The sequence below is a fragment of the Octodon degus genome, unplaced genomic scaffold (assembly GCF_000260255.1).
Source record: "Octodon degus isolate 3935 unplaced genomic scaffold, OctDeg1.0 scaffold00122, whole genome shotgun sequence".
Classification (NCBI taxonomy): Eukaryota; Metazoa; Chordata; class Mammalia; order Rodentia; family Octodontidae; genus Octodon; species Octodon degus.
The window spans coordinates 7,020,941-7,035,400 of NW_004524698.1; the positions used below are offsets into that span (position 1 = coordinate 7,020,941).

Genomic DNA, 14,460 nt, shown 5'->3' on the forward strand with positions numbered 1-14,460 from the left:
TTTTTTTAAAGAGTGGCTCTGTCTTTCTACATTGCTAGCCCCAGTTATGTCATCCAGTTTTGTAGAATCTTTGCAGCATTTGATACTGACATTTTCTTTTTTGGTGCTGTGTTTGCTAGGCAACCACTGTATCTCTAAGCTATATCCCCAGCCCCTAATTCTTTATTTTTAAAGCTATCCCAATAGGTGTGTAATGAATTTTATTATGATTATTTTCATTTGTTTTATTTTATTTATTTATTTAGTGACATGGCCAAGGATCATGAGCTCTTTATTGCTGGGTGCCTCAGGTGCTCTTGGTGGCCAGGTGGGCTCCCTCTTTAGCACCACAAGCTTCTGGCCACACAGGATGGTGCTGGCTCTGTAGATGGCAGCCATGCACAGGTCTGGGTGGTACTTATTCTTTTGGATCATGTGGTGGATGCTGCTGAGGGTGGCTCTTGAGTTCTTGTTGATGGTGGTGCACACATAGGAGGTGGCTGGCTTCTGCTGTCAGGATCTCTGCTTCATGACCACCATGACCCCCTTGCCGACCCCCTTGCCTCTGGCCTCCGGCTCCACATACACTGTCTTGCAGTGAATCAGCCCATTGTAGCGAAAAGAGTTGCAGGCCTTCAGGTTATTGGGCTCTGGGTCTGCTTATTCCACTTGATTAGGAAGCTGGAGCAGTTCTGCACTACCATTCACTGCAGATGGGCAGACATAGCTGGGACTCCCCTCTCTGCTGAGGCCAGAGATGGAAAGATATTTTCATTTATCTAATATTAATAATGTTGAACATCTTTTTTTTTTTGGCAGAACCGGGGATTGAACTCAGATTGTTGCGTTTGCCAGTCAAACACTTATCCTACTGAGCCATCTCCCCGGCCCCTATGTACATCTTTTTGTGTGCTTATCAGATGTCTGTTCTTCAGTGAAATATCTTTTGCCCAATTTCTAATTGAACTGCTGTTAAATTTTCTGAGTGCTTTAAGTATTCTAGATATAAATTCTTTTTTCAAATGTCATTTGTGGGGCCGGGGAGATGGCTCAGTAGGGGCCAGGGAGATGGCTCAGTAGAATAAGCACTTCCCTGGCAAGCACGAGGGCCTGAGTTCAACCCCTGGTTCCGCAAAAAAAAAAAAAAATCAAATGTCATTTGCAAATAAGTTCTGTCATGTGGAGACCAAATCAGGGACATTTCCTGCTTAGGCAGACACAGGGGCCAGGGGTTTGATCCCCAGGCCTGCCATGCCGGCCTGGCCCCCTGGAGCTCACTGAGACAAGGATTGAGACTGGGTGTGGTGGCACTCACCTGTAATCCCAGCATTTGGGAGGCTGTAAACAAGCAGATCACTACGAGTCTGATATTCACAGTGAGACCCTGAGCACCCTGTACACCCTGTCCTAAATACAAAAAAAGGGGGGACTTTTGCATGCTAAGTACAGCTTTACCACTGAGTTACACCTGCAGCTCCTGTAGTTTATCTTTTCATCCTCTTAGCAGGGTCTCTCACTGAGCAAATGTTTTAATTTGAAACACAATTTATTGACATTTTTTCCTTAAAGATTGTGCTTCTGGTATCATGTATAAAAAAAACACTAAAACCCTAGGCTTAGACTATTTCCTCCTTTGTCTTCTTTCTAAAAGTTTTATATTTTTATATTTACTCTTAAGTTTATCTACCTGTCTCAAAATTTAAAATGACTGCAGCATAGAAGACCTTTAAAAATTAGATGGGGGGGGGGCTGGGGAGATAGCTCAGAGGCATAAGCACCTAGCTGGCAAGCACAGAGACCCCAGTTTAATCCCTGGCACCGGGCATGGTGGCACATGCCTGTAATCCCAGCACTGAAGAGGTGGAGACAGGAGAATTGCTTCGAGTTCCAGACTAGCCTGGGGGCTACAAAAGTGAGCACATGGCCAACCCAAACTGCACAGTGAGAACCTGTCTCAAATAAATAATTTTTTTTTCCTTTTTCTTCAGAGGCAGGCTGCTTCTCCAAACTTTCTCAAGCCTAGGCATAAACTGCAATCCTCACCTCTCCTCAGCCCAGATGAATGGACAGAATGTGGAGATGCTGCCACCAGGAGGTCAAAATCTAGTTTCATTTCCTCAGTGAAGAAAGGGAACAAGCCTGAACACACCTATTATTTCCTTACCTGTCTTCCCTTCACGGTTCCTTGCAATAAAAGACCCTAACACACCTCTATGGTCTGGGTGATGAGACCTCTCCCTGTCCACAGATCTCTGAAGAAAGCCTTTGTTCCTTCCACCAAAATAATCTGCTTCCTTTGATATGGTCTGCAAAGAGCAAACAAACCTGAGAGGCCCATTAACACTTCTCAATATGCTCACTGTTTTAGATATGCCTATTAACCGTCACCACTGCAGCCGCTTGTGCCCTAAGCAAAGTGAATCCAGGTGTGATAGCTCATTTCTGTCATACTGCATCAGCTACTTGGGAGGCTGAAGCAGGAGGAAGATTTCAAGGCTCCAAGTCAGCCTGGGCAAGTTCGATTCTCAAAATAAAAATTAATTAGTTTTTAAAAGGGCTAGGAAGGGGCCGGGGAGATGGCTCAGTAGAATAAGCACTTCCCTGGCAAGCACAAGGGCCTGAGTTCAATCCACGGTTCCGCCAAAAAAAAATAAAAAATAAAAGGGCTAAGAAATAGTTCTGTGTGAGGTGCACCCTTGGATTACATCCCCAGTAAGAGGATTGGGGGGGAGTGATTAGTGATTTCGATTTCTAAGTGTGTCCATTGGAACCTACGTTTGGCCAAACGGAGCACCATGCTAACTGGAAGTAAAATCACAGAAAAGTTAAATCGAAGTAAAAAAAATTCACCCATAATCCCGCAAACCCAAATGGCCCACCCAATTTAACTGGGATAGACCTGTTGTTTCCAAGGAAACCTCGGCTCCAGTCCCACCGTAGCGTCTGTGCCCCCACCAAGAAGCCCCGCCCATTACTCCGCCGCAGCCAATAACACCCGGGTTTTTGGAGGCGGGTTCCGCTTGGAGACGCGTTCTGATTGGATGCCTCTGGGGGGCGGAGCCAGGCCGGGGGCTGTACGCCGCCGAGCTCCATGTGGAGCACAAGCGGCTGCGCGCCAAGTTCGGGTTAGCTAGTAGCCGAGAGTCACGTGGCGGTTGCGGGTCGGCGGGGCCTGGCTCGTGTGGGACCCGAGGCGGCGTAGGACTGAGGTGTAGCCGGTACGTCTGAGGCTGTGTTCCGGTAGGTGGGTGACCTCAGGTCCGGGGACCTCGACGTCCCGGCGGCGTGGGCTCACGGGTGACCTCACTTTCCCGCCTCGCTGCCATGCTTGCCGTGCTTCTGGGCTGTCGGAATGACTGGTGGACGGTCACTGAGGACTGAGAGACTGAAGAGAGGCAGCGGCCGGTCGCAGCCCCTCAGTCTTGGGCACTTTGGGGTAATGAGTGCGGTGGCCGGTGGCTTTTGGCGTGTTTGGGTGCGAAGGCGTAAGTGGGCATAAGTAGCCGCTCTTTCCTGAAGGGTTTCTCTTTAAGCATTACGATTTGAGGGCTACCGCTCACCTTGCGCTGTCGTCCTCCCAGCTAGGCTGGTTAGCATTTCTCTCTACAGATAAGGAAGGCGAGGCAACGAGGGAAGAGCCAGTGGCAAGGGGAGAACCCCGAGGAGAATCCCATTAAAGCCTGCACTCATAATCTCTACTTATGTGGTCCCTGATGGCACTCTTAACCCCTACTTATGTGATTCCTGCTCGCTGTACCCTCTTTCTCCCCTTCTTTCTCCCTCAGATGGTCTGCAGTGCCATTCTCCTTATTCTAGGCAGCAGGGGCCTATTGTGTGAGGGGATTTTTGTTTTTGTTTTTAATATATTTGGTACAGGTTCTCACTACGCCACTCGGTGCTGGGATTATAGGTGTGTGCCACCACGCCCGGTCTTGGTGGCCAGTGTGGCATGTGGTGCCAGGGAGTGAACCCCAGTCCCTATGCTTGCATGAGTAGTCACCTAGTCCGCTGAGCTATCTCACCTGCCCTCTTTGAGGTTTTGAAAGTTAAGTAACCAGTTGGTAAGTTGAGGCCAGAAAAAATCGTGTGCCTTCAGTTAGGAAGTTACTGGACTGGAAACACTCCTTTAGAGTCCTAGAGAATCAAATTTCTTACCTGAGAGAACAAACAAATGGTTAATTGTGCTATTTTCTAATACGGTGAGTGAGGAAAAAGCTTTGGAACTAAAGATAAACCAGAGTTCAAAATCTGACTCTCATTGGTACATAACCTTGACATGTTAGCTCTCTGACCCTCAGGTCTTCCTCCATAAAGAAGAGAACTGAAGGTCCATGTGTGACAGGTGTTCAACAGGTATTCTGTTGGCAGACCCCTGACAGGATCCACTTGTATGGCATTTTAGGGGGCCTGGGGAGGCTGGTGACTGGTGAGTGACTTTACTGACATCTCTCCCTGGAGTTGTGAGGATTGTGGAACACGTGAGTGATAGTGCTTGTATACAATAGCAACACTAGGGCCCGGGAGATAGCTCAATGGCATAAGTCCCTGCCTGGCAAGCGTTAAGTCCTAAATTCAATCCCTGGTACAAAAAAAAAAAAAAAAAACACAGAATAGCAACACTGCAGTGGCAAGGTTGCTACAGTGAGCTCTGTTGGGCTGGACTGCTCAGTGGGTATCACTGGTAAACCGAAAGCGACCCTACGATCCCTAGTTTATAACACCTGCTCCATGATAGCAGAGAATGAAACTAGGGCCTTCCTACTGAGATACATCCACTTCGCCTAAATTGTTCTTACCCCTAAATCTTACGTATTTGGTTCCTTTTCACTCTTCAAATTTCAACTCAGGTGATTTCCATGGCCCAATCCAAAGTAGCCCCTACCCATTTATTGTCCTAATAGTCAGCATCACTTAGTGGCAAGAACTGTACCCTAAAAAATGGTTAGAAGGGCCGGGGAGATAGCTCCTACTTAGGCAAGTGCAGGGAATGGGGTTAAATCTCCACACCATATGCTGGGCTGGCCCCGCCCCCAGGCGTGCTGAGCCAGCCAGTGAGACCAGGTGTGATGGCACATACCTATAATCCCAGTGCTGGGGAAGCTGAAAATGGGGATCACTACAAGTTTGAGCTGCTTAGTGAGACCCTGTACCAAATAAATAAATGAAGGTTAGAATGGTGATTTTTATCTTGTGTATAATTTACTACAATCTAAAAGTAAAATAGCACAGTATGTTTTTTGGCCAACCTCTAGATCTTAAAAGATGATGAGTTTTTCTTCCCTAAATACTGTATTAGATAAAAATGAGTATTCTCTCTGCATCTTAAAAAGTAGTCTCGGGCTGGTGAGATGGCTCAGTGGTCTAAAGCACCTACTTAGAATAAGCTTAGCAAAGCCCAGGGACCACGGTTCAATCCCCAGCACCACATGCCAGCCAGCCCGCCCCCCTGGTGGGCTGAGCTGGTCACACACACAAATAAATTAAAAAAAAAAATTGAAAAAAAAAAAAGTAGTCTCAGGATCTTTTACTATAAGAATGTTCTAGTGTATAATAGTTAACTGAAATAAAACAACTCAGGACCTCACTGAGCTACATTGCCAGACTTTTTTTAGGTAGGGTCCCATTAAGTTGCCGGGGCTGAACAAGAACTTGGTTGTTTTGTTTTGTTTTTTAATTTTATTGAGAAACAAATATCAATGAGACAGTTTCAAAGCTGATTAATAGGAGTTTCAATAATCAATACATTGTATATTATTATCTTCTTAGTGGGTATCCGTAATACAAGAAGCAGACAGGATATCCTGTCCAAACACTATTAGTACACCTCTTTCTTCTCATTGAATTAAGCAAAAGTAGCTGTATATCTATCCTATTTTGTATATACAAATACAAAATGTTCTTTCCTTTGTATCCTCTTTTTTTTGTTTAGTCCTGTCAGAGGTGGGTATTCTATTGGCATCTAAATACTATACGTGCTTCAGTTCAGCAAAACAATCCAACATAGTCCAGCAGTCTATAATAGTAGTGGGTTATCCTCAGAAGTTATTTACTTGAGCCTTCTACAGCTCATCATATTAATATAGCTTTACTTTATATACCTCATTTTTATACTTTTCTGCTGGATGGTTAAGACCAAGATAAAGCAAGACCTATATAACGAGAAATGTAGCTTTTGTATCTGATAAAGTCAGTCAAGTACCCTCAGGATTTGTCCTGTAGCCCACACTTTGTAGATCCTTTGTCAGTGTCAGCCATGAGGATGAGTCACAGCCATTGCTTGACCAATTTGCTCTCAGTGAAAGCCTGAGAGAGTGTTTTCTCTCCATGTGACTCTCCTTAGGCACACTATACATCATCGATCACATTCCTCTGTGACTCCATAATCTCCTTGATCAGAAAATTTGGGGCACAACTGAGTTACATGATGTGACAGTACAAGTTCAACTATGTCCTGGGTCTTCATTAACCTTGAAAGGCTAGGGCCAAAATGTTGGCTGACCTTGCAGCCCTTCCTTTTCTCCAATTTTTGATCTGTTAACTTAGGTCATTAATCCTCCAGAAGAGAAATGTATTATTAACCTGCAGTATATGCAGTTTGGCTTACCCTATCTGTTTAAGTATCAAACATCTAAGGCATATCATGGAACAGGTATTTTCCATCAGATATTGATATGTTGAACTTTAAGTCCTTACAGAATATGAAGGAAAAATAATTTTTAAAAAACTAGAAATAGGCATTTACATATTTTTACAAAGAAATTTAGAAATCTAACCATATACAGAATTGTAGCAGGATAGACCTGTGACTTTTTTTTCTTTTTCTTGTGTCTTTTTTTCATTTATTACCCTTTTTTTAAAGAAAAAAAAAAAACTTGTACTTAGGAGACAGTATGGTAATAATTGGTATGTCATAACAAGAAGTACATATTTAAAAGACCAGAATGACAGGCATTCCAAGTATGTTCCTTCTATTGCATATTGCTATCTTCAGTGCAGTTCCTTGGTTCACAGATATCAGCATATATAGTTAGTCAGAGTGAGAATCCTACCAGTTAACTGCTAGTTTCAAAAACTTGCTGATGTTTCTCAGGATCATTGCCCTACCCATCTCGTGCGTATAAATGTATGGCTTTGCCCCTGTCATGAACAAGAATTTGTGATCCTCCTGTTTCAACCATCCACAGTGCTGGGATTATAGCTATGGATCATCACACCTGGCTGAGACAATCTTGAACTCTTTGAATAAATCAAACTTTTTAATGGAAAAAGTTTATTGAGGACTTGGGAAGATTATAGATTTAATTGATAAGGCTATGTACTACTACTGATAAGAGTAAAGTAATATTTGAGGGGCTGTGAGTGATACTTGATCTTACATGGTAATAGGAACAAGGTAGGAAACCAGGAACAGACTGCTAGAGTGAAAAGCCAAGACATGGCTACCCTGGCAGCTCTCACCAAGAGGTTGAGAGACGATTGCAGCTCAGAATTACTGTCATGGAAGCCAAGTGTGGTGATGAACACCTGAGGAGGCACCCCTTTTTCCATGGTGTAAATTGCTAGGCAAACAAAAACATTGAATAAACATTGCATGTAGTCCCAGCAGTGTGGGAAGCTGAGACAGGGAGATCACAAATTTGAGCCCAGCCTGAGTAATTTAACAACTGAGATACTGGTTCAAAATTTTTAAAAGGGCTAAAGATGTAGCTCAGTGAGTACTCCCTGGGTTCAATCTCTAGTATTAAGGGAAAAATTATTGGATCAGAAAAGGGTAATGTGTGGGCAAAGAGCAACACATTGTGCTCAGGCAAAATCAGGGAATGGGTCCGTGTCAAGACCTGCCCCGCTTCCAAGGAGAGCTGAATTCCATGCCTTTTGTCAACTGACTCAAGATTCGACCCTCTGGTGAAGAGGTTGCCAAATCGACTTTAGTTCTTTGGTGATATGTAAATATCCCCTTTGTGTTTCTGGCCACTTTTGAATCCTTTTTTAACCTTCAATAGTTAATATTTAAGAGAAGTTTTGCTCTTTAGGAGTCTAGAACCAAAGGGCCTCATTTGGCTCTGAGGCAAGTTTGTGTTTTCCACTGGTTGGGGTTGCACTGGCAGTGCCTGAGTACAAGCTCAGTGAGGAACAGCTATGGGGCCTGGTGCCAATCCGGGCAGATGTGGCCTCTGCATAGTGCTGTTGCTATGGCCACAGAAACATTCTGTGCCATTTGAGTTCAAGTGCTTAGACTGTCACTTTGTGTTTTGCAGGTGTCATACTTGTTATAATGACTACTTTGAAAGCCCTAATTAGGAATTTCCTAGTTAAAGATGGTTGCTAGTTCCTTATTTGAGCTCTGCCAGAGAAAGGATTATTGTGGTTTTGTACTACTTAAGCTATCTCTTTTTTTTTTTTTTTTTTTTTTTTTTTTTTGAGAAAGGGTATCACTATGTAGTTCATGCTGGCCTTAAACTCACTGTGGGGCCCAGGTTGGTCTTGATCTTTAACTTTCACACTGGGGAAAATGCCACTGATCACAAAAATTCCAGTTTTATTTTTGAAACTAGGATTCACTATGCAGTTAAGGCTGGCCTTGAACTCTCAATGGTCCTCCTTTACCAGGCAAATTTTCAGTTTTGGGTGGGTTTTTTTTGTTTGTTTTTTGTACCAGGGATCAAACTCAGGACATTGTGCTTGCTAGGCAGGTGCTTAAGCCAATATGCTATCTCCCCAGCCCTCCAGTTCTTATAGAAATAAATTTTAAGATTTTTTTTCTTTATTCACCATATTTTTCATGGGCTGAGGTTTTCTTTCTTTCTTTTTTTTTTTTTTTTTAATGTATTTGGTACAGGGTCTCACTACACAGCTCAGCTTGGACTTGAAGCTCAGCTCAGACTCATAGTGATCCTCCTGTTTTCAGCCTCCCCAGCGCTGGGATTACAGGCGTGTACCACCACGCCCTGTCTCTGTAACCTGTGCGGCATGTGGTGCTGTCCCTGCACTTGCATAAAGCAGGCACTTAGTCCACTGAGCTAGCTCTCTGGCTGTCCCAGGCTGTGGTTTTCTGATAAGAATACAAACATGCAAATCTGACCTGTGATTCTTATAGGACATTTTATAATCTATCCGTGCTGTGCTGTGCTTTGCTTTGTGTGCTTTGGGGTTCTGAACCCTGCTTCCATGGCCAGTCTGCTGTGCAGTCCTATACTAAGATATTCACTTTCCTGAGCTTTGTTTTCATTGCTGGAAACATTAAAAAAAAAAAATGGATACATAAGGTTGATGCTGGCATTACAATGAGACAGTACTCTATTCAGTTCCTAGAGATGTTTCTTACAGCAGAAATTCCAGGTACACTTTTTCCAAGTCTGGGAGAAATGTATCCATACCAAATACAGAGTTGCTAAAAAAAAAAAAAAAAAAAAAAATACAGAGTTGCTATCTGCTTGCTTATGTTATAAAATGCTACTGATCGGCATCCATAGGAGGAGAATCCAAATTGCTTATATTTTGTTCTTTGATAACTTGTATATCTGCCCAGAAAAATCTAGTAAAAAATTGCTAAATATAAAATGTTTCCCTTTTTGAAAAACTTAACAGTTACCTGCCACCAGAATTATTTTAACTTAACAATTCATCTGTTTGGTCATTTGGCAATATTACTTTATAGATGTCTTTACTGGGTACTGTGGGAGATTTTTTTAAAAAGAACACTCAGTCCTGCCTTCAGGAACTTGGGTTAGTTGGGAGATAAGCTGTACCAGTAGGAAGCAAAACAGTGACAGGCCTGAGCCATGCTCACTGGAGGTGCTACCTGACTCATAAAAGTAGGGCTTGTGGACAGGGCTGGGAGATGAGGGTCAGGTCCATAGTCAGAAAGAAACTAGTATTTACCAAGCCATTATGCAGGAAAGGCTAAAGTAGTGGGCCAGCACTATAGCAACACAGGAGAACTTGCAGGTTGCTGTGGGCCTTGCCTTAGTTCATTATTAAAAGTCACATATGCTTTTCTCATTTTTAGGCAGCTTTGAACTAGTGTGATAATGACTCCAGTCAACGGAACTCACAAGGATGCTGCCTTGTGGACCTCCCATGAAACTATGCTGGCACAGCCCCTCAAGGACAGTGACATTGAAGTAAGAATCATGGGGTATTTGCATTGTATGTTCACATCAGAGACCTCTATGTAATTATCTAGGTTTTTTGTTGTTATTTTGTAGTATTGTAGATTTTTACCCAGGACCTCACATATGCTAGCAAAGTGTTATGTCACTGAGCACCCCTAGCTCCTAAATCTCTAGTTCTAATGATAATTTTATTACAGACTGCCTTGCACTTACTACATGCAGTACATTTAGTGTCAGCTTGTAGAGCTGGGGATACAACAGTAAAGCATTTGCCTCCAGTGTGAGAAACCATAGGTTCTTTCTCCAGTACTGCAAAAATGTGCCACATAGAGAAACAGTAGTGAGAAAGTGACTGGAAGTCCTTTGAAGGTAATTTTTTTTTTTTTTTTTTTGGTGCTGAGGATTGAACTGAGTACCTTGCATGTGCCAGGCAGGCACTTATGCCACTGAGCTATATCCCTGGCCCCTTGAAGGTAAATTTAGATATTTCTGAGTTCCTACAAAGTACAGAACATTGTGCTGGGTATTCTAGAGGAAAGCAGGGAGAGGGAGATATCATTTGTGGCTGATTTCTTCTTATAATTCACAGTGAATATATCTGTTTAGATAGCTGGAATTATTGTTTCACAAGTTTTGTTGAGATATTGTTCACTCATCATATAATTCAGTGTTGTTTAGCATAGAGATGCTCTTTGACCTACTTTGTAGTTGTATGCCAATAAACCTATCATACATTGAAAATATGAGGGCTAGGGAGAATGCTCAGCAGTCTAAGCACCTGCCTGGCAAGTTCAAGGACCTGAGTTCAATCCCCACTACCACATGCTGTGCTGACCCCAAAACCAGGCATGGTGGCTCACACCTGTAATCTCAGCTCTGGGGAGGCTGAGACAGAAGGATTACTATGAGTCAGAACTGCATAGTGAGACACTGTAACTAATTTTTTTAAAAAAAATTTTTAATTGAAAATACGGTTGAGTCAGAAATGCACTGAAGTCACACATCTGTAATCCCAGCTTATTTATTTATTTATTTATTTATTTATTTATTTTTTGGTGGAACTGGGGATTGAACTCAGACCCTTGCACTTGCCAGGGAAGTGCTTATTCTACTGAACCATCTCCCCAGCCTCAATCCCAGCATTTAAGAGGCTAAGGTAGGAGGATCAGTGTAAGTTCGAGACCAGCCTGAGCTACAAAGTAAGCTCAAGGCCAACCTGCACTGCATAGTAAAACCCGTCTCAAAAAGACAAAAGGAAAAAAAAATTAAAAAAAGACAAAAGGGAAAAATAATACACTAAAAACGCCTTAACTACCACACATCCTGGCCTAGCAACACAGAATACCAATTGCTTTCCCCCATGACTGTAGGAATGACTGGGCACAATGCCACTGGCAATTTTCAGAGAAGATAGTACCATGTGTCTCAAACCTACCTAGGAAATACACAATTAATACTTTGAAGTACAGTTTCTATTGAATGTATGTTGTTAGTCAAACCATCTTAAGTGAGGAATATGTATATGTATATCCACAGTTTTAGAACATTTTTATATCCAAGAGCCCATTAAGGGTACCCTAGTCCTCCCCAAAATACATCGCCGCTACCACTACCCCAGGCAACCACTAATCTATTCTGTTTCTTTGAATTTGTCAAAACATCTTTTTCCTCCTCTGGGAGGGAGATTTTTCTGATTTGGAATATGTACATAGACTTTATTTTTATTTATTTATTTATTTTTCGTATTTAGTACAAGGTCTACAGAGTCTCACTACGTAGACCTGACTCATAGTGATCTGCCTATGTTTAGGCTCCCAAGAACTGGGATTCCAGGGGATCAAACCCCACGCAGATGCTTTAGTCTGCTGAGCTATCTGACCAGCCCTTACATAGACTATAATGATTAAACATTTCAAATCCAAAATGTGTGGTGAAATGTGGGAATAAAAAAAAAGGTTGGTATAGAATTAAAAGTTAAGTGGGACATACAGTCTTCTTTTAATCATTTTTTTCCCTTAATTCATTAACCCTTGCTAATTCTTCTTAAGGAAGATTTATTCTGCCCCAAGAGTTTTCCTGGTCATTAGGTTCCATTCAGCATCTGAGAGCACAACCTTAAACTGTCATAGTGTCTTTTCTATTTAAGAGATTATGTTTTGTTTTCAGTTGTAGTGGAGATTGAAGCCAAGGTCTTCATAATAAACTACATCCCCACCCCTTTTGTATTTTGAGACAGTGTTTCACAAAATTGCCCAAGATGGTCTCAGATTGGCAGTCCTCTTGCCTCATTCCCCCAGAGTGCTAGGATTATAAGGAGATTATGGCTTTGATCAGAACAGAATTTTAAACCAATGTGTGTCAGTGTTGAGCATCTGTTTTCTTCTGTAAGGTGTACAACATCATTAAGAAGGAGAGTAACCGGCAACGAGTGGGACTGGAGCTGATTGCCTCAGAGAATTTTGCCAGCCGGGCAGTTCTGGAAGCCCTTGGATCCTGCTTAAATAACAAATACTCTGAAGGATATCCAGGCCAGAGGTGAGTATCTTCAAAGTCCTACTTCAGACATGGTGAAGTCCTAAATTAATGTAGAATTGCAACAACATGTGAATTTCAGAGAACAGCAAACCTCGCTTTTCTTCTAGTCTTGCTTCTCTACCATACCTCTTTTTTATCCCAGCCATGATAACTGTTCTTGGAGCAATTATACATAGAGTCTCATGTGACAGCCTTTTTGGAGATTTTCTTAATAGCTGCCAGTGTATAAGGAATCTCATCCATCCTCTAGGAAATGCTGCTGTCTTCTAAAGGACTCAGAAGGTAGTTATTGCTCTGAGTCATTAAACCTGTATCAGGAGTGGCTAGTAAGTGAAAGGAACTGTAATATAGGCTGGGTGTCCCTTAATCTGTTCTGGACCAGGTGTCCAGATTTTGGAGATTTGGAATATGTACATAGACTTCACTGGTTAAGAGTCTTTTTATTTTTCTGTGTTGGGGTTTGAATTTAGGGTTGTGCATACTAAACAAGGGTTCTGACCCCCTCAAAACGGTTTGACTTATGTTGGTGCTAAACATGTTGAGATTTTGAATTTCAGATTAGCAGTGCTCAACCTATACTAAAAATTAATTCTACATTATAAAGTTAGCATTACATATGCAGTGATACTCCATCATAACTTTTACGAACCAAAATTATATGCTGCTGCTTCTCTTTTTTATTTTTAAATTTCTATTTTTAGTAGCATGTGTTCATACTACATAACAATTACATTTATCATGGGGAGTTGGTACATACACATAAGACATCTTGTTCTTATATTCCCCTTCCTCGCCTGTTCTTCCTCCTGCTCTCCATCTTGTGGTCACCTCCCCATTTGCAAAAGATCTATCTCCCTGCATTCTAAACTCTGTCTTTAATTTTGCTCTTTTGATTTATTTATTCTTTGGGTTTTTCATATAATGTTAGGGTCCCAAAGTACATCCATTTTCCTACAGATAATTCAAACTTTTCTTTTTTTTTTTTTTTTTTTTTGGTAGAACCAGGGATTGAACTCAGGCCCTTGCGCTTGCCAGGCAAGCACTTATTCTACTGAGCCATCTCCCTGGCCCCAAACTTATCTTTCTTTATAGCAGATTAGTACTCTATTGTGTATAAATACCACATTTTCTTTATCCATTCATCTATTGTTGAGCATATAGACCACTCCTTAGATTTGTGATGTGTCCACCTTATTCCAGGGGTCCTTCTGTCCATATACCTCATGCTGTAGCAGCCATGCAGGACAAGAAATATATCTGATCTCGTTGTAAGATGGGAAAGGCAAATAGACCATTGAGTTCTGTACTAGATAAGATATTAGCTGGGATGGAGGATGGACAGATCAGGCAGTCTGCTGGGCTTAATGCCAGCAGTCTTACACACAGCCCCCCTCCAAAAACCACATACACCCATGCCTGGGTGTGCTGAGCCAGCCACAGAGATCAGGCATGGTAGAGCACACCTGTAATTCCAGCACTGGGGAGGCTGAAGACAGGAGGATCACTATATGTCCGAGCTGTGTAGTGAGACCCTGTATGAAATACAAAAAAAAAAAAAAAAAAAAAAAAAAGAAAAGAAAATGAAAACCACATTACAGCAGACCTGACTTCTCACTTCAGAGGGGCTCCTCTGTCCTTCCTGACCTGAGCTTAAACTTCTCAGGGTTGATGTCTAGCCAGCATGTTCTCATTGACTGTGTGGCTGTCTCTTACCCAGTCACTGTCATAGGGTAATCCCAGAAATCCTGAAGGGGGGGGGGGGCTGGCCTTAGCTCAGTTCTTTAAGTGGCTGCTTCCACAAAGCTGTGAGCCTCAGGTTGCTGTAATTCGA

General features: G+C 42.3%; 1 protein-coding gene and 1 pseudogene across 1 annotated transcript in view; one reads left to right on the plus strand and one right to left on the minus strand.

Moving 5' to 3' along the window:
* Positions 1-492: 492 nt before the first annotated feature.
* On the minus strand, positions 493-704 carry LOC101589200 (annotated as a pseudogene).
* A 2,365-nt stretch (positions 705-3,069) lies between these two features.
* Shmt1 (serine hydroxymethyltransferase 1) overlaps positions 3,070-14,460 on the plus strand; it is a 35,258-nt gene continuing 23,867 nt past the window's right edge. Inside the window, exons 1-3 of the mRNA XM_012516712.2 lie at positions 3,070-3,219; positions 9,989-10,103; positions 12,484-12,629. Coding sequence (XP_012372166.1) covers positions 10,011-10,103; positions 12,484-12,629 — 239 coding nt within the window. The 5' untranslated portion in view covers positions 3,070-3,219; positions 9,989-10,010. The remainder of the gene's footprint in view (positions 3,220-9,988; positions 10,104-12,483; positions 12,630-14,460) is intronic.